The following is a 24,341-nucleotide window of genomic DNA, read 5'->3' on the forward strand; positions in this document are numbered from 1 at the left end:
GAAGGGTCTTGTAACGGACACAATTGCACCTCGAAAAGCTCCTCCACTCTCGATAGCTCGGGGTAAATAAATCTTCTCTCTCCGGGAGCACAATATTGCCCCTTTAATCGACAGCGAGGTCGCAAACAGACGTTCCCGACAGAAAACATCGTGTAACCGGAGAGCTTCGAAAATTCTGTCCTCGGCAAGCGTTGAAAGCTGCTTTTTCCACGGGCTCGCTTTTCTCGAGCCGCCTATCGTTGTCTCCCGTTCTTCCCTTTTTTCTCCCTCTTTCGACCCGTGCATAAACTACCCGTTTCGGTGCGCTTTTCCGTTGGCCGGCGTGAACGCGTCGTAACGTTTACGTCGCGGCCTGGATATAATTCCTGGAAAAAGGATACGTAGGTTCGCGCGGACCCCTTGCAGCGCGCGACCAGCCGCGTATAAATTATTAACAATGACTACAGAGACCCCGGACAATAAACGAAAATTTATCTGCAGCCGCTGCCGCCGCCGCCCCGTTCCCAGGAGCGGCATCGGCGCCGCTTGTTTATTCGCCTTCCATTATCTCCGGCCCGCTATAGACAAAAGGAATATTTATCACTTCCTCTTTTAACTGTAATTGCACGGCGTCGTTCGAACGATTCCACCGAAACTTTGTTATTTTTATTAACCCTCGTCTCCGCCCCTCTCGTCAATTTCACACCCTTCTAAAGGGTGAACTAACTCTGCCATTTGAACTTTGTGACTTTTAGTTTCCTTCATACAGTGTGTTCCAACTCGTTCGTGTTTCTTTCAAGTCGAATGATGCTTCAGCCGGGTCGACTGGAATCAATTTAAAAACGGTTGAATTCGTTTTGGCCTGGTCGACCGCTATCTATGAGCCTCTCTCGCCAGCATTCCGGAGCTTGCGATGGTCCGAGCCGTGTTTACATTGTCGCCCGACGCTGGCGCTCGAGTGACAAGTCGGGCCGAAACGAGCCCGAGCTGGAATTGGACCGATTCGACCAGATCGTGAAACCGGCTCGAGCAGAAAATGCTCAATGACCCATAACAATATTACTGCGGATATCGGCCGAACTTGAACGGGAAATAATCGGAACGAAAAACGACGGGGACGCAAGTACAAAATTCAGAGCAATGTGAAACGTCTAACAGCTCTTTCACGTATACAAATTAATTCTGCGTTTAAGACCTCCAATCACTGCGCTTCTATGATATTTTAAAAAATGTTGCAGGCTACCTCCGAACGCAGGCAACGTTCCAACGAAACGATTGAAAATTTATAAACAGGAAGCGCCTCGGCGAAGCACAGTTTTCCTTGCACAAACGTTCGCAACCAGAATTTTTTGCAAGCTCCGTTGCGTATGTACGTGCTTATCCGACAGCGCCGCAGGCAATTCGCGACGCTTCAGCAATCCGCGAAACCTGAATAAACGAAATCTTATTTTTTTCGCATGCGATGCGCGTACCGCGAAGGAGCGTTAGTTTCGAAACGGCTTTGCGCGTTCTCGTTGAACACGCCGCGCACGCCGGCCCGGTCGATTTCGCCTTTTATCCTACCCCCCACTCCGCGGTAATTAAATTTGCTCGAGGATCATTGCAAACTGTCTCGTTCGTTATTCTGTTTGACGAAGTTTTAATTGCTTCCTCCTCAATTTCTCGGGAGTCTTGGACGCATCAACAATTGAACGCGCTCACCCCCCGGTGCTCGGCACGTTTTTTTCCCTGGCAATACAACTTAATTTATTCCCGGCAGCCACTCGACGCCGGGAACTTCAGCTACACGTAGCCCGCTCGACGCTCGAAATTGCTCCGTTATGACCCGGACGGCGAATCAGAGTTAATTAACATTCATTATAGCCACCTTACCTCGTCGTCTTTTTTCGTTCCGTCTCGTCACGGGAGATCGTCCCGTCCCGAGCAACAAGTATCAATCCGCAGCGCCGCAAGAAAAACAGAAAGAACCGCGGAACCTGTCCGGAGATAATTAATTAGCCGTATCGAGTGTTCCCCGGCATCCGGATCGAAGTTCATCGCCGACGAAACTCGCAAGTTTCTAATTACTTTCGCGCGGGCCAACCGAGCCGAACGGCATCGACACCGTCGCGACGATAATACGCCGGAAACCTATTTAATTTCCGCGTAGGGCTTATCGATTCGGATGGGTCCGCGAGCGAGAATTTCAGGGGCTGCTTCGTCGCGTTCGAGCCGCGTTTTCGAAACGGATGCGGTCCCGGCTCTCGACGCGGAAACTTCGGTTATGTCGCTCGTCCGCCCCGATATCTGTGCTCGGTTCGTTGGATTTACTTCGCTCGATTATTCGCGGCAAAACTCTCTGTTGTAGCTGTTACATAGCACAGCCGGCGGCGCGGCGCGGCGATCGGACTGCGTCGATCGATCGAGCCTTTTGCTCGCGATAGCCGGATCCTCGGTGGTAACTTCATCTTAATACCTATCGCGGATCTAGTTGATAATGGCCGTAACGCGATGGCCAACTAATTTAGATGTCCGCGGATAGCACGAAGAAACTTTAACCATATCGGTTCCGAAATAGTAACGGATACACGGCAGAACGTCAATCATGCGAACTAATACTCCCCGTAACTGTCGTATTATCAGCATTATTAAATCATAAATTATATCCACCAACGATACTTTACATATCTACATCGAACTCATTTCTGTAGTATTCCTAAAATTTCAATCTACGGACCAGCTCGCAAGTGATGCCTGACTACAGCACGATCGTACTACTTAACTGCCGGGGTCGGACTTTTGCACGAGCCATACTACTTGTTCCGGCCGCACAGTTCCACTAATCCTGTCTCGATCGATGGAAAAGAGAATCTTCCCTGTTGTTCGATATTGCCTTTTTTTAAACGGCGATCCCTTTCACGTGGATTCGCCATCAGCCGGTGGAATAACAATTAAATCAGTGGCAGAAGTATCGGCGAAACTTTTGTTCGTCGCGGTTCACGGTCCGGGCAGTATATTCACCGTCGAATCTGGAACGTCCTCGCGAGAAAAAAGAAGAGCCACGAAATCGTTAATTCTTTGGTTCGTTTAATTCGGAGCCCGGGCTCCGTAAAATCACCGCGCGGCCTTTCTATACGATTTCCATACGAATCGCGCAACTTCCGAACTGCTCGTTCAAACCGGCGGAAACTTTTAATTTTTCCAGCGTATTCGCCGCTATACGATCGCCTCGATCGCCTTGTAAAATCACGCTCCCCCGATTATTAAAGATTCACCGATTTTCGGAAGTTTACTTTCGGAGCGCGAGCTGAACGATACACATGAGTATGCAGCTATGACCTACGGGTATTGTTTTCGTCGTGGAAGTTCTAATTTTAGACATTTCATTCACCCTCGATTTTTCACTGATCTAGATTCGAACAGGCGTCGAACAACCCCGAGGAACGGGGTTGAAAACGTTCCAGGGAGGGCTAAACGATTTTTCGTCTTGCTTGGCGGGTAAATCGACGCGGACCCTATTTATTATCTCGTTAATTCCGGTAGGCCGGATCATGGCCGATCCTCGTGGTCCTCCGTCCGGCTCGGGGACATTGATTTACGCTTGTTCTACGGTGCAATAAAGGCGCGTCACCGCACACGCCCGTTCCGTTCCGTGTCGACCAGCATCGGTGAATTTTCCAACTAGGCGTTGTCGCGAGTCAGCTCATAAAAGAACATTGTTCGAGCGGCCCCGTCGCGCGGCTGCACGGTAAATGAAGCAATATCGGTGACAAATGGCTCGAGCGCGCGCGCGCGCGCCATTTTGGCCATTTCGATGCCGAAGAACGTAAACGACATCCTCCGCGCAAGACGGTTCGTCGTCTATTCGACTTGAAACGCGGTGTGTGCATTATCCCTTGCAAGGGAATACGAGAAGGATACTCGGCGGTATCCCCATTATTCGAATTTGAATTTCGGAAAGGCTGGCCCGCGCGAATATTTCTAAATAATTTTATTTCTTGTTCCACGGTTCCGCCGTGCTGCACCGGTCGCTTTTTCCGGCATAAAAGAGCTCGGCCGGCGTCTGAAACGCCACCGCCAGAGAATACGCTGCTTCTTGCGATGCAACAGTATTCAACGGGAGTGGGAATTTATAGTCCGCGGAGCAATGTGCGCGCAATAATACTTTGCTTGTTCCCGGCGGTTTCCTCGCCTCTTTGTCTTTTTCAAGACACCGGTAGCCAAGTGAAATTTCTGTCCTTTCGCGGCGCAATTGTCTCGGAGGCGGAGCCGCGTCTTTCCCCGTTAGCCAGTCTTCGAATTAGGCCAAATTGTCGTCACCGGTAGGAATATCATAGGCGTTATTCGTTTAAAATTACATCAACGCGTTTCTGTCGCGAATGCACAAAATCCGCGCGGTCTATTTGTAGTATTGTTTAGCAGTGCGCCCACTGCGCGCAACTCTCGTTCGCCTCTAGCGAAGCACGCAGTTCGAGTTTTCACAGTCGTAGTCGTTGTTCGCGGCGATGCTAATCCGACAAGCGGAGAACGTTTTCGGTGGCTGAGATTGCGGCCCGACTCCGCGCATTAAAGACAACATTTGACCGCGTCCGGTATTCGCGAACAATAGCGAAGCCGCGGAACAGAACTCCGCGCGGGTAGTTGCGTCGCGATATTCCGGTTAGGAACGACTACGAGACGCTGCGCTGGCAACTGCCGGACGGGTAACTACCCGGCTGAAAAATGTGCCCGAGCCGCGTAACACGATATTGCGAAACATCCGCGAATAACGGAGGGCCCGCCTCGAAGGTATGCCTTTCATAAAACTGCGTCACGCAATTACGCGCGACTATGAACTCCGTTAAAGGTCCGTTTTCCCGGCGGCAATTCCACGCGGAACGAATTGTCCGGCTCTGTATCGGGGGCCGCGTCGCTTTCATAAATTCTGCTCGTACTCGTATCCGAGCGTCGCCCCGGCCGAGCAACCTACGCCATTTTCACCCCCGAATTACACACTCCTCTCTCCCCCCGGACCAGTATTTGTTATTTTAATTGTCGGCGACACGCGGACACCAGCGTGTTCCGCCCCGACTCTTTTCGGCGCCCGATTCGCATAAGTTTCCGCGCGTTATCTCGCGCTCCCGGAAATAAGGGAAATTGGCCGGTCGGATTAAAATGGCGTCGACCGGGACGATGCAAGGGAACCGGGAGATCTTTATCCCTTTCATCCACCGGCGAGGCTGCGCGCCATTGGGAAATGAAATTTTCGGATTATTAAAAAGGAACCGCCTGTGTGTCATCTGTCGCGAATCGCACAATACCGACACGCTTGCTCTGATCCCGACGCTGACTGGTCCGCTCGTTAATGACTAGGCCCTCTCTCTTTGATCGATGCTCGTTCATTCGATGGCCTGGAATCACGGCGGATGAGATTCCGTGTCCCCAACCGGCTTTTAATTACTATCCGCGTGGCTCGTTGCCTTTGCCCGTTTCGCCTGGCTGATTATGCAGCTCGTTGTTGACGCTTCTCGAGCCCTATGTCCGAGCAATCATCGACGAATGCGGATCCGATGAGCCGTCGTATGGATTTTTACCGAGCAACGGAACATACGAATAAGGCACCTGGAAAGTTTCAAGTAATTAGAATGATTCGTTTATGATAGAGAATTTCTGTGAAGAATTGGAACAGTGAGGAGAGGGCGGAGCGCGCGAAAGACTAAGGAACGAGATCTATAACGAGCGGCCGATTACGGAAGTTTCATTATGTTAAAGAGAGGGTTCTAACGGGCGTAGACGCTTTACGGTTTCGGTCGTGGATGAAAGCGTTAAGGCGAATGGGATTATTCGGACGAAGACTCCGCTCCGACGAACGCCGCTCGCGGATCGAATTTATGGGGAGTTACAAATTCGCAACCACGCTGAAAAGTCCCGGTCTCGGGCCGATTAATAAAAATAACGGAGCCGCGTAGCGGCACTCGAGGGAGTAGCAGCGAGTTTCCCTTGAAACTTTAAACTCTCGTCCGCGCTTCGTCGGAGGAAATTTCCACCGGAAAACCGGGGGGAAAAAAGGAGGAAAAGAGGAGAGGAGAGGGACTTCCTGGCGAGGCTGGAGGCTGACCGAAATCTTGAGGCGGGTTCGATCCGGCCGATATTATTTCCCCTGGCTTAATCACCGACGACCGACCAATAAATCCTCCCTAATTGGGTTTAAGCGCCTCCCGGAATTATCTATACCGCCACCGAAGTCTCTGGATTATCTCGCCGAGGCCGAGAGAGTCCCTCTCTTGCCGGCGATACCGCGCGTCCCCCCAAATTCGCCGCGGTAATAAATTAACTTTAATGCGTCTTGAGCGTTCGAACGACCTTTACCCGAGAATTCGGCTTCTTGCTCCTCGAAATTCAACGATTCGCTCGATGCACGCGACGACTGAAGAAGCTCCAGCTGATCAGCAAAATCGCCGTTTGTTCGAACTTGTTCGAAACACGAGTAAAAAGTTCCTCCCTTGATATCCGGTATCGTAATTAAGGAAAGCCGGCGTATTAATTTTATGCGTGAAGCTTCGCAGCTCATTTTAGCCGAAAACTAATTCCGATAAATAGCTGCAGTGGACCGAACAAAAGTTGCAACTGATCGACGCGGATCTGTGAGCTGTGAAACTTTTACATTATCGGAAAGACCGTAATCAGTTTGATACGTTTCATAAAATGTTCTTTACAGTCAGTGAGACCCCTAATTCGAGGTCATTATTTTGTGATAAGCGGGTAACGAATAGCTGTCCGAGATCCTCGGAGAACCGAATGTTCTCGATCTCGAGCACACTCAATTTTCGATTTTTTGTTAAAATCGCTGTTTGGCCGACTGTATCTCGGGACCGTTAATAGTTTCCGATAAACGTCTCCGAGACAGTTTTATGGCTGCACGGTTTCTCACGGTTTAATGTGTTTTTCAATCGGCCGCCGATATATTCGCTCGACTTGCCTCGAGAATCCTCGGTAAATCGGCTACTTTAATTCGGATCGATGGCGGTTTAACGGAGGAGAATAATTTCTGCGGTGCCGTTGGGCTCGAGATTTTGATTATGTCGTACCTACTCTCCGTAACCGATATACGGTGTCACGAGAGTCGAGTATCGATCGCCGATCTGTGGAGTTACAATTGAAAACAGCTCAGAACTGTCTACGAGAGAAACCGCGAAATTACTCGGTCGACCGGCGCAGTAGATCGACCGGTAATCCCGGGAACCCGTAGAATTAAATTCGGTTCCAATAATTATGCAAATCACTCCTACGAATCTGATTTCGGGCTAATATCCGATTTAAAAACGCATCAAATTTCACGCGGGCCCGCCTTCCGATCCAGAAAAATTGATATTTAAATTGGAACAACGAAAGGTCGGGATAGGTCGATCGAGATACGGACGTTCCGTCACGAATTTTCAATTTCAAACATTCGATCGCGCGTCCTGTATCGACTTGCTTCTGTGCTTGCCCGCGAGAATCGAAACCGTGTATTTTCACAACAAAATTTTCTTTTTCGCCGAGATCAAGTCTGCTCGTCGGAATACAATATAATTTAGTCGGCGATGCGGCAAACGTAATCGCGAGAACAGGCGATCCTCTGTTGCTCCCGCGAACCGTGCCGAAGCAGAGCCGCGATTAAAGCGATTTCGAGCGCGTCGTAACGCGTCGGCCGAGCGTGAACCTAATAAATCCATAGAGGCCGGGTTCTATTGATTTCAGATAATGGGCAAGTGGTACGTGGTCGAAGTGTTGGACCACAGGTCCGATCCGCAGAAGCCCGCCACCGGAGTGTACATCATCGACTCCTGCCCGATTGTCAAGCTGACGGCGCTCAAGTACTCCTCGTTGAAGCTTTTGTGGACCGAGGAAGCCGGGAACCTCGAATACACTTTCCGGATACCGGACATATCCAGGAACCCGGGCGTCTGGGTCTCCAGCTCCACGCAAAACGGTAAGAGACCGTTCGGGATTATACCCCCGAGAGAGAGAGAGAGAGAGAGAGAGAGAGAGAGCCTCGAAGAGCGAACAAGGCCGTTCGGGAAAACGGGAATCGGGAATCAGGGACCGGAACCACTTCGGATCCTGCGTATCCCTCCCACGTCCTATACGCTTCCAGCTCGACGAATTTTGCAAACCACGGGAAAACTTCGTCATACGTTCCGTTCGATAGAATCTCCTTCCCCCGTGAAAGTCGATTGATCGACATTTTTCAATCGAGACCGCGTTCTCCATTTCGTTTTATTGCGTAACCCCCTTTGTTCTACGGTTCCTTTCGCAGCTACGTCAGTTGAACATTCCTTGTCGTTGACCATCGGACGGCGAACGGTCTTGACCGATCTTGAAAAAGCTTAATTATCTGAATTCTCATGCTCACTGATTGGACCCTCCATTTACTCTAACGTCCACCTGTGTAATGTAGCCAACAAAAGAATTTTCTGTTAATTAAACGAAACTAATTAATTTTGTTTGTAGCGAGGCTGCCAAAGTGTAATATGGAAAATGGTTAATTAGTCGTTGTTTATTAATTAACAGCCGCCCCGGAGACGTTTGTGGCATCGTGAACGTGTTATTTCGGTTTTGAAAATAATGAAGTGCACGCTGTGCAGCTTCGGCGAGTACAATACCTGGGGTTTCTGTCAAACGGACATGTGAACAAGGGGAAGTTGTGATAGTACAATCCGTAACATCAGTCGCAGCTGTCACGCCGTATACATTTCCTGGCAACTTACAATTGGTCGATCCGCCGGAGAAAAGTCTCTGTAAATGAAATAGCAATAATAAGAACGCTGCTGCGCTAACTTTGACAAGATCGAGAACAATTAATAGGGAAAACATCCAACAAGTGTGAACAGAAAAGGACGTCATGTGAAAACGTCGAGAACGTAGCTTTCGGTGGGCCAAGGTTTGCCCGAAGCGAACTTCCAACTAATCAGGATCTTGTACGGACCTAATTCGGGCGAGTTGCGAGTAATCCCGGACTTACTCGGAACCAACTCCGGTCTAACCCCCTGAACTTTGTTATGCCAGCTTTACGCCCGCAAGTTCCGTATCAGTTGTGTACCCTTGCCCGTCTGTATCGGTTTTAATCGTCGTCTCTTAACTTCGGGTTCCACCCTGTCTGATTCCCATTGTTCTACCGTATTCATGCGACACATCGATCGCTACCCAGCTACCGACCGAAATCCAACCCCCCTGTTTCATTAGACAAATGGCAAACACGGTGGAAACTCGATAGTCACGTGAAAACGGAACCGAAAATACATCGGAGTTCGGTATCGCAATGGCGATCGTTTCGTATGAGACGACTTGAAACCAAATGACATTTTTCGTATTTTTCCATATCCAACTTTAGGGTTGGCTGGACCCGATTCACCAAATTTTTCCTTTCATTTGTTCCGCCGGAAGTCCGCTCGAAGTTGATCGATCACGCGGTTCGTCGGCTTATGATAATCGCCTTTGAAAGAACTTGGAACCCGGTGCTCGCAGTTATCGAGACCAGCCCGTTCGTTAGTTTGAAGAGGCAGAAACGAAATCCTGCGAGTCTTATTTTTTCAGGAGGGAACTTCGAGAGGGAATTATTCTTTCATTTCCCTTATAGAAAAGTCGCGGTTCTTCGCGTTGTTGCCGGTAGAGATAACCAATGCGATTGAGGGAACAGGTTAAATTGCCAATCTCGAGTGTAGAGTATATTTTTAGGAAGAGACGTCTCGAGGGCATTGCGTGGTTCTCGAAGGGCGAGAGGTAGGATCGACTTGGCGAGGTGAATTAGCCGACGGAACGATGATCGTCGTTGGGGAGCCGTTTCCGCGGCGCTGCCCGTAAACGACCGCGTTATAAACGGTTAATTAACCGGCCGGGGCCGAACAAAGTGGGAACAAGTCCCGGGTAATTAAAGTCGTAAGGTGGCTCCGAGGAGGATCTTAATGAATTCCAGGTATCCGGCGTGATTATCGGTTAACTGTCAGCGCGATGGCTCGGTAGTCCTCGTCGTCGAACTCATCCCTTCCAATTATGGACGGCGGGCTGACGTTGAAACGGGAAAAACGGGAGAGAGAGAGCCGAGAAAATCCGCGGGAAACCGACAACGCGACCGGCGACGCGGAAAATAATTTTTCAAAAGACCCGCGCGCCGTCCCTCCGCTTTTTTAATCCCGCGACTCCATTCTTCTGGCCGGATGCCGCGAATGCCCCGCGCCATTGTGACGCCGCCGTTCGCCTTCGCGGATCGAGATCTCTCGAAGCTCCTTTCAACCTCGTCGTCCTCTGTTCGACCTCGCCGGAGAGAACCGAACGCGAGATTCGCAGCCTTGAGTCGCATTGGTTCTGGCTGCTCTCTTCATCTCTCTCACTCTCCCGAGTCACAGACCAGTTCATTCCACGAGTTTTCGCTGCCGATGTGTATGCCACGGAACCATAGAACGAGACCCCGGCTCGGCATTCAATTATTCGAAGAAATGGCGTCGGCCGCGCGAGAAACGAGGTCGCGAAGAGACCCTCCGAGTCTCCAGACTTTACGCTGATGAGCAAAATGATAAGACACTGTCCCATTCGCGCGAAATTTCTCCCCGGAGATTGCGCGACCGTGCAACGCACGACTGCTGCCTCATAGTTACTGTATCAAGATGACGCGTGGTTGGTTAGACTGAGAAATGCTGGTTAATTGGTGTTCTAGTATAATGCCGATAGGGTTGTTCAATTTTTCGAATCTCGAACTAGTTACACATGAAATAGTTGTCGTCATTTTGATGGTCCACTTAAGCCTCGAGTCTCAAGAGTTAAATGACGATGCTACCTCGTTTCATTTATCAAGAGGTAGTATCACAATTACTTTTTAAATACTAGAGACGCGTTGAAATGAATTGGCGAGTAAAACCCATTCAATTTTTCGTTGCTGGCCGAAACAGTCGCGTTTACAAATCGGTTCGCATCACGAAGGACACGTACGGGACCGCCGAAGTGTCAAAGGTGGGAACGGGCGGAGCGAGTGGATTACTCCTCTCGCATCCCGTTAGCCAACTTGTCATCTCTGCGTAGTCCCCGAGCCCGCATGTCCGACCCATTCATGGAAGTGTACGTTTCCAACTGGGTAGCGGGAAACCGCAAAAAGTATGACCGGTATGACTTCGAGCAGTGATGGCAAGAGTACGGATCGAGAATCCCCGATCGGATCAGCAGAACCGGGACGTTGGTCTCGTGCTTGTCGCCATCACTAGGCGACCGAGCAACACGTCACCGGTCGATTCTTTTAATGGCCTCGTTGTTTGTGGGACACATGCGATTTCAATTAGAGCGGCCGAACACGGCCAAGTAAAAGGATCGATTACAGGCCGAATATCGGGCCCGGGCAAAAAGTGAACGGAATATGGTTAAACGATTCGATCAGTACACGAAAACGTTGGCCCACGATCAGTATTTCGCGCGTTCGCGCGAACTGGGTACAATTAATTTCATGCGATTAAACGTCAATATCGCCGAGCTAATGCCCATTTGCACAGTGAAACGGGTTTAATGGACGGCGCTGTAATATTGCGACGGTGCGCGTCCCATCGACGTTATTGCGATTGGCACGTACTAGACGCGTGACATTCATTCTCCGATCTAATATCGTATCGTTCCGCTCGTCGACAGTACCACTGTCGACTTTTCAGTAAAAACAAAAGAAAAAGTTTGTGCATCGCTTTTAAAGAGCCTCCCTCAAAACGATCGACGACGACACGGGATTATGAACGAGAGCCCCTCGTGCACGGTAAACTGCACGTGTCGTGCCGTAATTCCGTCCCCGCGTATTCCTAATCAGCGGCGTAAGTACATCGTCAACGACATAATGGCGCGTAATGCGACAGATTTCCAACGGGAGACACGCTGCCATTCCCAGCCGCGTCGCAGACAATAATCGGAGCCCCGATTCGCTGATTTCCGCCGTGATTCGACCTGAATCGCGCAGCTTCGCCCTTCCAAATTGTCACGACACACGCTCGACGACGAACGCCGCTTCGTGCCTCACCAGCGAACCCGAATTTTCATAGTTCCGCGCGGCACGGAACCTCCAAATATTCCGAAACTGCGTGTTGCATCGCGGAACTCGACGGAGCGCGGCCGCGATTACGGAAATTCACTTTTACCGTTAAAATCCTCCAAGCGAATGACTAAACAGACAAGCATGTGATTTCGCTGAAGCACTGAATATCCTTGATATCGTTGACAGGAACGCTGGCGAGCATCTCGGAGGGGAAGTACCAGCAGTTCACCGGGACCGTGCACGTGATGAAGGCGGTGTCCTCGGACATGGTGCTAACTTTCTGCTCGGGACGGCCGGATAATCAGCTATACTCTCTGCTGCTAGCGCGCGAGCACATCCTGCAGAAGAGCGACAAACGAGGCGTCCACAACCTCCTGGTCCGGCGGGGCTTGAAGATTGCCAGCATTCGGGAGACCTGTATGAACAACGCGGCACGGAGAGGGGCGTCCTTCAACCTGACCAGCTGGCTGACGCTGATGGGTGTCCTGTACACGAGCGTTCTCTTCGGCACGTGGTAGTTGTGATCGCCGAGCGACTTCCAGACAGAGCAGGCATGCCGGAGCAGGGCTCTCGCGGGCAGGAGACGTTCCTGGGACTGGCGGGCCTCGCGAGGGGCCAGAGTCGGCGGTATCGCGAGACACCGATAATCGGTGGCAGCGATAATTACCCCGCCGTCTGGCTCTGGGTCCCCGTTTGTATTCTGGCCCCTGGGGAACGCGGTTTGGCCCGCACGAGCCCCGGTTCAGGCATGCTCGAGTCGGGGGACGATCGTTAGCTGGCTAGGCAAATCTGCAGACTGGTTTCTCGGATCGGGTACAAAGATCATTAGACAAGGTTCCAATTCTCTCTCGGATCCAATGGAGTCGGCTAAAAGAGTCTGTCGGCTGTCGTGAAACGTTGATCTTGCTCGCGTTCGAAGGAGAAAAGAATGAAAGAGCCAGGCGAGACTACTACTCCGGGAGAAGGATTCAGCGCGGAAGCATCTGTTACGAAGCGACAGACTCGTTTAACGACGTAGCCGATACCAGGATCCTCGAGTCCGCTTTTGATCGCGAAAGAAAGCTCTTAATTGCCGACGCAGCTAACGATCCCGCGTCTCGTGTCCGATCCACGAGACCGGCCCGAGTCTCCGACGCAATCGTAATAGAAATCTCGGTTCGGTTGTCCGACGAACGAACGAGAAACGCGAACCAGCCGTGGAATCACGATCCTGGCTAACGTCTACCGACTTTCTCTCTCTCTATTTGTTTCACTCTCTCTCTCTCTCTCTCTCTCTCTCTCTCTCTCTCTCTCTCTCTCTCTCTCTCTCTCTCTCTATCTCTCTCTCTCTCTCTCCATCTATCTGTCTTTCTCTCCGGCTCTGCGTCTCTCGTTCCGAAGTACAGAAAGAAAACTCGATGATCCACGCTCCGACCGCTCGAGCTCGTCGCGAATTTCTGTTTCTCGGGATAATGTCGTTCCACCGGGACCGATTCTGTCGGACAGTGCATGTGCCGTTTCGTTTCGTCCTGTTCCGACTCGTCTCGTGTCGTCCGGAACCACGTAGATCTCGCATCGTCCCAGTTCTTTCTGTTGCCGTTTATCGCGATGCCATTTTTCCTCCTCGACGGAACGGTCCCTCGAGTCTGCACAGACGTACTCGGAGCTCAGCTAAACCGTGTATACCCATAATAGTCGTGTCTCATTTCCCATCGCAGAATCGAATTGCGATTTCGCAGTGTTCAAAAGTCACCGCGGATCCACTCTTTCAGTCCCCGGATCGTTGGCCGATTCGAATGCGACCCGATTGTTTCTGGATTCGAAAACCCCGTTGATCGTAACGCGTTCCCTACCGCTGCACCGATCCACTAAATTCTTGCTCGGCAGCGTTTCCTTTACGAGTTCAACGATTGTACAATTTGATTGAATTCCGTTGGTAGCGAACGCGTTGTTACACTCGGATAATTTATCGATTTACGTACGCTGTAAATAAACGCACTGTATCATAAATCCGCAGCGTTTTCCGAAACGACATTTTTCACGATGCCATTGTGTTCAGATGAAATATTATGCGCATACATTGGGATATGGTTTATTTGTTTTTCGTTTGGAAATTAATTATTTTCGGAAAGCTGAAAAGAATACTGCGGAATTATTGTACGATACCCATCGAACAGGAGATTTTCCTAGTAAAAACAACGTTGACACATTTCCTTCGTCCCGCGGTTGAGGAACAGAGACGCTATCGTCGCGGAGCGACACACATATCAGCGCAATGATTACTGTCGGGAGAATGGAGGGTTCAGAGGACGACGAGCAAAGGAGGCGGAAGAGAATAAAAGACGGGGTAGGAGTTTCGTCTGCAGCGGGGCTGAAAGAGTTGATCGGCCGTTCCTCGAGCAAACGATGATCCTCGGAACGGTTCTCGTTGAACGTTAGTCGCGTTAGATAGAAGTGCATGTTGTATGTATCTCGGTTCATGGATTTAAGAAGACAATAGCAGTGTCGGGGCGATCACGCTCTTTTATGGAGATCGATACACAGTAGCCGATTATAAGATTCGTCCTACTAAACTCGCCGAACCTGCAGAAAACGTGGCGGAATATTATCCGAGCTGCGTTTTCTGCGCGCGCGGACCCGAAAGCCAAAAGACGGTGGGATCGATCGTGGAGATATCGGCCCTTAAAGTTCACGAAAGAACTGCGGAATCATGCTTGAATTTACAATTTTATACAGAATTCTGTTCAGCCGGATTACAGCGTTCGTTGCGATCGATACATAGTTCGTAGTCTCTCGGATTCCAACGACAGGAAACAACTGGCAAAGAGATAGCGTAACACGATCCCATCACGATCTGTCCCGCACGTCTTTCTTCCATTTCGAGCTCGTTTAGGGTAAAGAAGTTTCGACTTTCACTGGCGAGAAGCGATCGCGACAGTGGACCCGCACCGATTTCGACCAAAACTTTTGCGGCGGGTCCGAAAAGAAACTATCCGGCGATACATCAACCTTGGATCTATAAAAAGATTCAGAATTTATAAATTTATAAAAAGAATTCTCGCTCGCTGCAAAACGGTTCCATCGGAATCGGCGAGACCGTCGTTCCGATCTCTTCTCGTAAGCTACAATTATTGCGGGGACTCTGTTCCGGCAGAGTTCTCGGCGCGGAGGAAAACGAACAGGCGTTGTACGATTGTAAGATAATTCAACTTATCGTTAGATGTTATTCGAATCGGCGAGAGCCCGAGAGCTCGCTCCGATGCGAGCCGAACGTTTAATCGAATCGAGTAGCCCGTGTCGTTGATTCAAATCGCACTCGCTTTCCAAATGGGAATTCACGCCGCTGATCGTATCCTTTTATACTCTTATCGAGGTTCGTCGGGGCGATCTTTTTATATGAACTTTCGATTCCGCCGGTTTTCCGTCTTCTTCTATGCATTTTTATACGAACCTACACGAGACAATTCGACTGCGAAACTTTTTCCATGCTTTTGCCGCTACCGTCTTTTTATCTACGCGATTCTATTATTCGCTACCGGTTAGCGCACCACCTGTGGGCTTCACGAACGAAACACGACTGCCCGATACACAAACTAGCCTGCAGCATCGAATCGTTAACTGAACAAACTCGCCTGAAAAAGACAAACGTTAGAACTTCGAGAATGGTGCCTACAAAAATCTTTCTAGTCGTTCCACCGTTCACTTCGTCCTAAAATCTTTTAATAGTAAGCTTCACAATGTTGACAAGTTCAGCCTCAGTTTTGGTGCAAAGCTTTCTCTTGTAAAATATAATTTCCACAAGGGAGTCCACAAAGTTTTTCGCGATCAGAAATATGGTACAACTCGAAACGTCGACCCGGGTCGTCGAAGTTGATCGACGTGCGAGTCGAATGGAACGAGATTCAACTTCAGGGACGCGATATCGAGCTGCGCAGGCCACAGGTGGTGCGGTAAAATTTTTTAGCGCGCGTTACGTACAATATGCATGTCTCCTCGATGTCCGCGAAGGCGAAGGAACGCGTCCGACGTGTTCTAAAGCCCGCAGCTTCTCGCGCCGATGCGATTATCCGATAGAAACGAGTGGTGAAACCGTTCTAGATTTGTTTAATGATTCTCGACGAATGAGAGAACACGATGTCCTGTATATATATATCCTCGGATCGAATTGCCTGTTGCAGCGCCCGACGAGTATTTTGGAAATGATGATATACATATGGGGAACTCGTTAATGTATCGTACACTCGACGGCAATCGCAAGAGGGTGCGCCATGTTATGTTTAAAATGCTCTAGAGTCTTTATTTATTGTACAGAATATGCTCGATATATATATATATATATAAATAAATCTATATATATAATGATCTAGTACCTAATAATACGATGTAATCGTATGCTTATTATGTGTATAAATATGAAACAATAAAGAACGACTTGGACGGTTTCCAGGAATCTCTCTACTGACCTTGCCCACCGCGCAAAGCTCCCAAGCGACTAGAACTAACGAGATCGCATTAGAGCGTGAACTCGACAAAAATACTCTCGAAGAATGAAGGGGGTGGAAAGCTCCCCGACGCTTTACGTAACGCGTAAGCGCCGCGTAGATCGTCGAGCGAAAGCTACTCCCTCGACGAGAGACATAATCGCAGGTGCCACCGGATCAACTTGCAACATTGCCGTCCGTTCGAATTAGATAATTGGTAAGGAAGGCATGGGCTATCCAGGAAGACCGATAATTAAGGTCAATTTCGCAATTAACCCCATCCGACGCCGCCACACAAACGCCTACGAACCAACAGCGGAGGGAAAAAAGCACGTGCACACTCGTTCAGGCCTGTTTTATCCATTAGGCGCGGTAGGTATGACGCGGTACCCCTCTCGAAAAATATTTTGGGACCTGCGAGCGATACGTTGACGAAAGGAAAGATGTCGGAACAGTTTAATTCCAACGGAGGACTGGTTGGCAAAATTGGGAAAATCGCGTAAATTAAAATTCCATAGCCGGATGGCATGAATGTGGTAATTAGAGCGAGCAATTAGGCCTTGTCCGAGCGGCGGAGGATCGTCGGAGACGTCGCGGAAAATGAATTCGATCGCGTGGATCCGAGGAAAATAGGAACGAAATCGGATCGGGAATGGGAATCCTCGAGTCGATTCCACGGCGGAGAGAGAAAATAGATTAGAAAGCGCGGCGCTTTTGTCGTGAGAAGCTCGCGACTCCGCGGAGTCCAAAGAAACCTCTCTCTGTCCGTCGCGAAGTCTTCTCATCCCTGATCGTCTCCTTTCATTTCCATCTGGAGCACACCTCTCCCGGTTCCGGCAGTTTCTTCGGATATCTCGCCGTTTCATCCGCGAGTCGTCGTCTTCGGGTATTCTTCTGTCGGGCCGGGCCGACTCGTCCCGCGTCCGTTCCTCGTCTCGACTCGATTTTCCTTAACAATTTCGCCTCCCCGGGTTGGTCTCTCCGGCACGGTATAAGCCGACGGTCAAAGGGATCCGACACAAAGGGCCGTCGCACAACGCGGAGGCGCGGAGGCGCGGCGGCGTGCAGTCGAAAAGTTTCCAGCCGAATTTCGAGCGTCGTCGGACCGGAAGCGCCATCCGCAGACCCCACGGCAAACACCGGCCACGGGGTAATCCGTTTAAGGGGAGCCCGGAGAACTTGCGGACCGTGTCCGGCATCCCCTGTGGCCACCGGCCGCCTCATTATTTCGTATTGTTATCACTTTCGGGTACTACCGTCTCAAGGACAAAGAAAACGGACGCCCCGTTTAAAACGTTAACTTTAACATTTGCGAATATAAAACTTCCCATTGTTCACTGGGAGACAATTCAGCACGACCGGACGGGCACGTGACTCGACGACGTTTCCTTCGAGTCGCTTCCGGTCCGGAATCGGTCGATTCGTCGTCACGGCCATTAACTAATTTATTAATCCGCTTGTTTGTTCCGGTCGGCCGGCCGGAAAGGTCGTGATCTTCTCTGTCAACGTGAAAAGAAAAACGTGCCGGGTCCGGCGTAATCCCGCGAACACCCACGGGACAATTAAACCGGTAATTCCCATTGATGGGTTAATCGGCGTGTTGTTTCGGAAAGTCGATTGCTCGACGACGCGTCCGGGGCCGTTTGTCATTGTCGGATGACAATCCACGGCCCGATCCTCCCCCGTTCCGACGAATATCAAGTGGTTTCGCGGTAACACGGCCCGATAATACTCGTCCGGGTAATATTTCTTCCGGCAACGTTCGTTTTGCCAGCCGCTCGGTGCGATTCGCGAATCGCACGACGACGCTGCATTTATAAACGTAGACTCGATTAATGGCTTCGTTAATCGGCCTCGTCGAACAATGCCGGCCGGTTGTGCGCACGTCAAACGAAATTTTGCGAATCGGACTCGGACAGGTCAATGAATCCTTTTCACACGGTTGAAATAGAAAGTGTGAAGAAGAAACGATGAATTGTGAAAATAATTTGCCAGAATTACCGATCGATATTTCACGTTACAATTTGTCGAAACGGGGGAAGGAACTCCCGAGAGACAAAACTCTTCGGCGTGCCGATCCGACATGTTTTCGATGGCCGAGAGTTTCGCGAGAACTCTCGCGCCGTGGACAGGAAAATGGCCGGGCCAGGAGACAAAGTAGCGAACGGGGAATTGCGAACAACAAAAAGAACGGCGATAAACATAACGAGGACGGTGGTAGGAGAAGCAGAGGGTAGGGGGGAAGAAGCGTTGGAGAGTTTGCCGTTGGTAGCAGGCTCGGTGGCTTTACGGTGCACACGTTCGAGGAATAAGAATTAGTTTCAATTACCGGCGGCATTCTGCACGCGTCCACTTACATAAACTTTGTCTCTGTAAACTGGTTGGGCCGGTGCAGTGTCGCGCAAGGAAGTTACGTTGTTGCCCGGCAAGTTTGACGACGAACGAATCGGCCGGGACCGAGCGGCGTCAGTAGCAGAGGCGTGCTTTAGTCAGACGTCCGCGATGTCATTAGGCTCGCGGCTAATAAATCACCCATCGTTCTTGCGTTTGGCGTTCGAATTCTGTCGCAATTCACGTGTATCAATCCACACCCATCGTGGCTCATTTCGCACTATTTGAATTGTCCTGTACACTTTTACAGAACATCAATTCGCAATCCTTAATACATTCTGGAGAAGAAACTCGGTTAGCGAGATCAATTTTTTTAAAGACTCCCTGAACGCCCTTTCGCGCGAAACGCACAATAATGCATAATGCACGACCCATAGATAGACAGAGTTAACGAGGAATTTAAAGTTACCGATCGAATTTAAACTTACCGGGTCCGGGACTTCAAACTTGAAAACTTATGCTCGAGTGCGCACTCAGCACACGTCGTTCTGTACCCGCCGGAAGCCACTTTGCATGCACGTTGCGCCATTACGAATTTGTAGACAAATTTTATTCTTCGCACGCCTCGGTCTCGTCGTCTGCTGCCTCGCTATTGCGCCCATAATAGCGTGGCATCAGCCTGGAAAAAAACTATTAAAACACGGATAAACGACACATTCAGTAAAAAAAAAAGATGTATATGTAAGTATCATTTACAAGGAGATATATTTATCCACCTGAAATAATTTTTCTTGAAGCCTTCGTCGTACCTTCTCTCTCTTGCAGTAACTATGCATTCCTTCAATTACGGTGCATAATGTTGCGCCGAGTACCGGCTGGCTTCGAAAAGATTAGGTTTCGTCCATTAGACGAGAAACAATTAGCGAGAAGTCGAGACGGTTTCAAAGGAATTTCACGGAAACCGGAAACCCTGGAACACGCGACGTGGTTGTTAAAAGGGGTTGCATTAAATTCGGCCACACAGATGCTGTTTATTATGATGTTATAAAAATTGCACCGTCGTATCCGAGGAAGTTCACAGCAACTTCTTCCGTTAAAGCTGGAAAAATTCTTAAAGTGACGTCACTTTTTCAAAAAGTAAAATGATCGAGAAAAGGAATTATGTAGCTTTCGTCGAGCATCCCCTCCGGTGACGAGGACAAAGCGTCGACAGTTACGGTAGAGATCAACTCGACAGTTACGGAGAGAATACCGTGGGTGGTTCGCGGCGAGCAGTCTCGCGTGCACACCTTGATAAAACCAGCGGGATGGGATGTTGACCTTGCGAATAAATTCCCACCGGCGCTATTACGCCCCTTGACCTTTCCGCTCATACTTGGAAAACGTCGCGACGCGACGCGCCGCGGGAGAACGGGAATTGTTTCCACGCGACGACAATGAGAGTGCTCGTGAATAATTTCAATTTCGTGCGCGCGTTTTCCCTCCTTTTGTCGCCCGCTGAGTCGAACACGGACACCGGCCCGGCCGATTTAACCCGTTAACCCAGCTAACATTTCGAACGTGAATGCTCGCGTGAGCATAGTTAACCGGTTGATCTCTCCATCATGAAAGCTCGCGCGGACCTGGTCAAAGGTGACTAATAACTGGACTGCGGATTTTGTGCATTTACCCCGAAACCATGCGGTAACATTCCCAGTACGCACACGGGTAGAAAGGTCATTTACCATTTTGTACTTTACAAATTTGCCATAAATCCACTGCTAATAGCCAGAACGAGGAACAAGATCAATGTATCAAGAAAAAATCCTAAAATTTGTTCACCTGTACTTCAATTCAGACTCGGCTAGGTGTTTGTAGGGCAGATATGCATTCCGTAGAAACATGTTTGTCCCGGTTAAGATTTCCACGGACACGCAACCGACGCATCGATGCATTCTATTGTCGTAATTACGCGTTACATTGCATTACGCATACGACCGTGAGTACGTGATGTGGGTTACGGTGATTCTTGCTGTTTCGTAGCGCTCATTACCAAATTACGAGTAATTCCATCCACTTTGCCGTGTAGAAACATTATTCCCGTTCCTCTGCGTCCATTCGTTACGGAGCAAACAGCGAGAGCCATTACGCTCCCGCTTTCGAAGCGTTCCCGATAATCGCGTCAGCGCCGTTAGCCAGTCATTCCCGATATTTTCGGCATACGCGGGATCAGAGCAAATCGGATCCGAGTGCCTCAGTGTTGAGCCGATGCATCCATTTAATCGTATCACAAAAATTTCTCGATAATGTTGATCGCATTTGCGCGTTAGCTTCTCTTTCAATCTTGTACACATCGGTCTCTGATAGAGGGCCGGGCAACGTGCGCGCAGATAAGGTCGGTCGGTCTGTTCGTTGGCATTGTGGCTCCTATTCTGGTCGGAATCGGGTCCCTGTGAACTGTTTACGGCCTCATGTTCGCCGGGAACGCGCGCGACACGACATGACACGGACTGCAGCTCGGTCATCCGTGGAAAATTCGTGAAGGCGCGATGCTCGCTTGCTCGTCAGCGATTCCCTTGCGCCTCGATGGCGCGCGGTCCTTTCAGCGTTTCAGCGTTGATTGTAGGCGGGCAAACACACAGCTTGGAACGGCGTGCCCGTTGAAACAGGAACGGTGTCGTCTCTCGGCTCTCTGTTTCCCTCGGCCGCAATTCCACGCTCCCCTGCCGCGAGACGATTGTCGCGATACACCGCGGTGAACAAAAATTAAGCCGTGCGCTTGCTTGTTCTCTTCAGATCTCCAAGTGAACCCTGCAAAAAAGAATCCGGTTAGAACGTCCGATGAAAATCTTTGCGGAGGTTTCCTTTTGATCAGGGGAATAATTGCATCGCGGAAAACGGGCTCGCGTTAATCGTCGAGTAAACGATTCTCCCGGAAAACTCTTGGCGAGCATTAATGAACGTACAGAGAAACACGCCAGTGGCTATTAACAGGATAATGCGAAGAAAAAGCTCGAACCGGGCGGTTGCGGGTCGATCGATCGGCTTCGGTCGAAGCCGAGTAGTCTCGCTGCCGGAAAAACTCTCGAAGAAAGCACGGTGGAGGAGAAGAAGAGCCGGGCAGAAACCGGCCTTCCGAATATCAAGTCTCGGCTTGTTTTGTTCGCCACGGGCGGCCAGCTTCCTGCTCAGGGTAATGGATGTTTAAGTCGCGGACGAAAACGGGGGATAACCGCGTAACGACGCAAAAGAGCCGCGGCATTAGTGGCCTCGTGAAACGCAGGCCCCGCGTTTTTCCCACTGCCTTTCGGCCAGACATCGAACAAAATACCGGGGGCTGATGGATCGCTGATTTTTCTTTGCCCGCGGACTAGGATGATTGCTCGTTTCCCGGGATTATTATCGTCCACTCCATCTACCCTGTCGTACCTACTAAATCCCCTTATTTTTATTCCTCGCGCGATCGATCGGCAAATGATCCGCTATTTGAGGATTAATTGTTCATCGCTGCTTTGTTTGCACGGCGACATTGCGATCATGTACGTATGGTCACGCGTACGGCATATCGAGTGCGCGCTGCTGCATCGATTTGTCTAACGGAGACGCGTTCGATATTGTTAATACTGGTAATTGTGTTCACTGATCCGTTCGGAGAACCGGTTGTTGCATAAATATTGTAGTTCGGTCCAATCGAAATGACCAGAGTCTCAAACAATTCTTGGGAAAAAATTGAAACAAATAGAAATGGCATCGGCGGGGCAATACCTCAGACAATAAATCTAACGTGAGCGAAGCATGTGGCATGAAAGTATCGTCGGGCATTCGATGTGCGATTCTCGCGGGACACCAGGTGCAATGGCGAATTCAAATCCGGCCGGAGAGTATGCAACCCGCGTGCACCTGTGGGGGAGCACATGGACGTAACGACGCGAGTGTATATTGACCTGGCCGCGTGGCTCAATAGGAACAAGGGAAAAAAAGATGGGAAATGCGGTCGCACGTGTAACCGGATGAAACGAAGGATGTCACCGGTGTGAGTTTTGATTTAATTTACGCGGGAACCACCGTTCTTGATCCGAAGGATCACGCCGCAACCAACACGAAATATCGGAGACCCCGCTCGTCGTCGCGTCGGTTTTCCGCGCGTAATTCCCTCCTTTCTCGTCATTTCGGGCTGCTTTATATTTAGTTTCGGCTGCGCCTCCGGCCCGGTATTTTTCGTTTTCCACGTATTTCGCCCCTGTTTCGGGACTCTCGTTAGTAGCTCCGCGCTGACAACCCGTACGTGCCGGATAATGAATTCCGCTCGGGACTCTTTTCAGCTCCGGCGCTCCGCGCTCGTGGATTTCCGCCGGAGTGGTTTATTACATTTGATACAGCCGGGATCGAAAAGGAACGATGACGCTGCTTGACGGCCGTTCGTTCCCGTCGACTCCGCAGAATTTCCGCGAATGCGGATTTTCATTTCTCTGGACCAATCTCATTCCTATCCGACAACTGCTGGTCCATTGACCAACATTTTCCGTTGTACACCAACCTCATTGAAATTAGACAATTCCGGCGCTCTCGGAACAGGACGTGCAAGGACGAGTTAACGAAACCGCGAAATCCCGTGAAAGCTACGGAACAAGTTTTTCCGTTTCGTTGTGCCGGCGGCCGCCGCGTCGATACATTATCGAGGTAACCGTGACGATAATTACATCGCAACAACGGGAGCAAGTCCGAGTTCCCGAGGAAATTTCGAAACGCCGGTAATAGTTTAATGGCCGGAGGAAAATTACCGGGCGCTGGACGATATTTTATTTCCCGTTGGATATTAGCCCGCTTAGTAGCTGCTGTTTACGAAGTTCGTTCGTTCCCGGGGGTAAATTCGATCGGGCCACCTAACTATCGTCCCTCGGGGCGCCGCGCCACGCCGGGGATATTTGATCGTCCCGTATTTAGAAGTCTCCGGTTCGACTTGCGCTTTTAGCAAACGCTCGATATTTATTTGTTTCTTTTCTTCCGTGCCGGGACTCCTCGGACGAATCTCTTTTTGCGCTCGGAATTCTCCGCGAGCGTTTCTTGTCGCGGGTTTTCTAAACATATCGGGAAGATTAAAGGCTTCGAAGTTTCCCAGAGGGTTTCCCCGCGTTCTCGCCGGAGCACGGGAATATCGAGAAGGTCGCGGCGCGCGGTACCAAAAACCGCGAGGAAGATTGATTTTCCGTTCCCTGCGGAAACCGTCGAACTTCCGGGAAAGCGAGAAGAAACTAGGCGAACGAGAGATTTCAACGGTTACGTCGGATTACAAGAGGTATTAATTCCTCTTCCGAAATTGAGGACACGCTTCTTTAAAGCTTATTATTCCTGCGTTCGGTCTCGTTCATCGCCGCGCTCCTTTGCCTCGCGTAACGAGACCGGTAACAAGATACTCGGTAATCACCTGAAGAATCGCCGACCGTGCCTAATTTGGCCCGTTTAAATTACAGAAAACGAAACGTGCCTTACCGACCGGGATTCGGACCAATCAGCGGCACTGGGTTAATTGATTGTAATCGGTGACTCAAGCTACCACATGATCGTCCCTCGTGCGTTCTCCCGGGCTGGCCAAG

General features: G+C 50.1%; 1 protein-coding gene across 1 annotated transcript in view; it reads left to right on the forward strand.

The window, feature by feature from the left end:
* The window catches only part of LOC143361225 (uncharacterized), a 56,993-nt gene extending 40,595 nt beyond the window's left edge, over positions 1-16,398 (forward strand). The window contains exons 2-3 of the mRNA XM_076800460.1: positions 7,678-7,909; positions 12,164-16,398. Of these exons, the coding sequence (XP_076656575.1) occupies positions 7,678-7,909; positions 12,164-12,495 (564 nt within the window). The 3' untranslated portion in view covers positions 12,496-16,398. The remainder of the gene's footprint in view (positions 1-7,677; positions 7,910-12,163) is intronic.
* Positions 16,399-24,341: the final 7,943 nt, after the last annotated feature.

The sequence above is a fragment of the Halictus rubicundus genome, chromosome 15, assembly GCF_050948215.1.
Source record: "Halictus rubicundus isolate RS-2024b chromosome 15, iyHalRubi1_principal, whole genome shotgun sequence".
Taxonomy (NCBI): domain Eukaryota; kingdom Metazoa; phylum Arthropoda; class Insecta; order Hymenoptera; family Halictidae; genus Halictus; species Halictus rubicundus.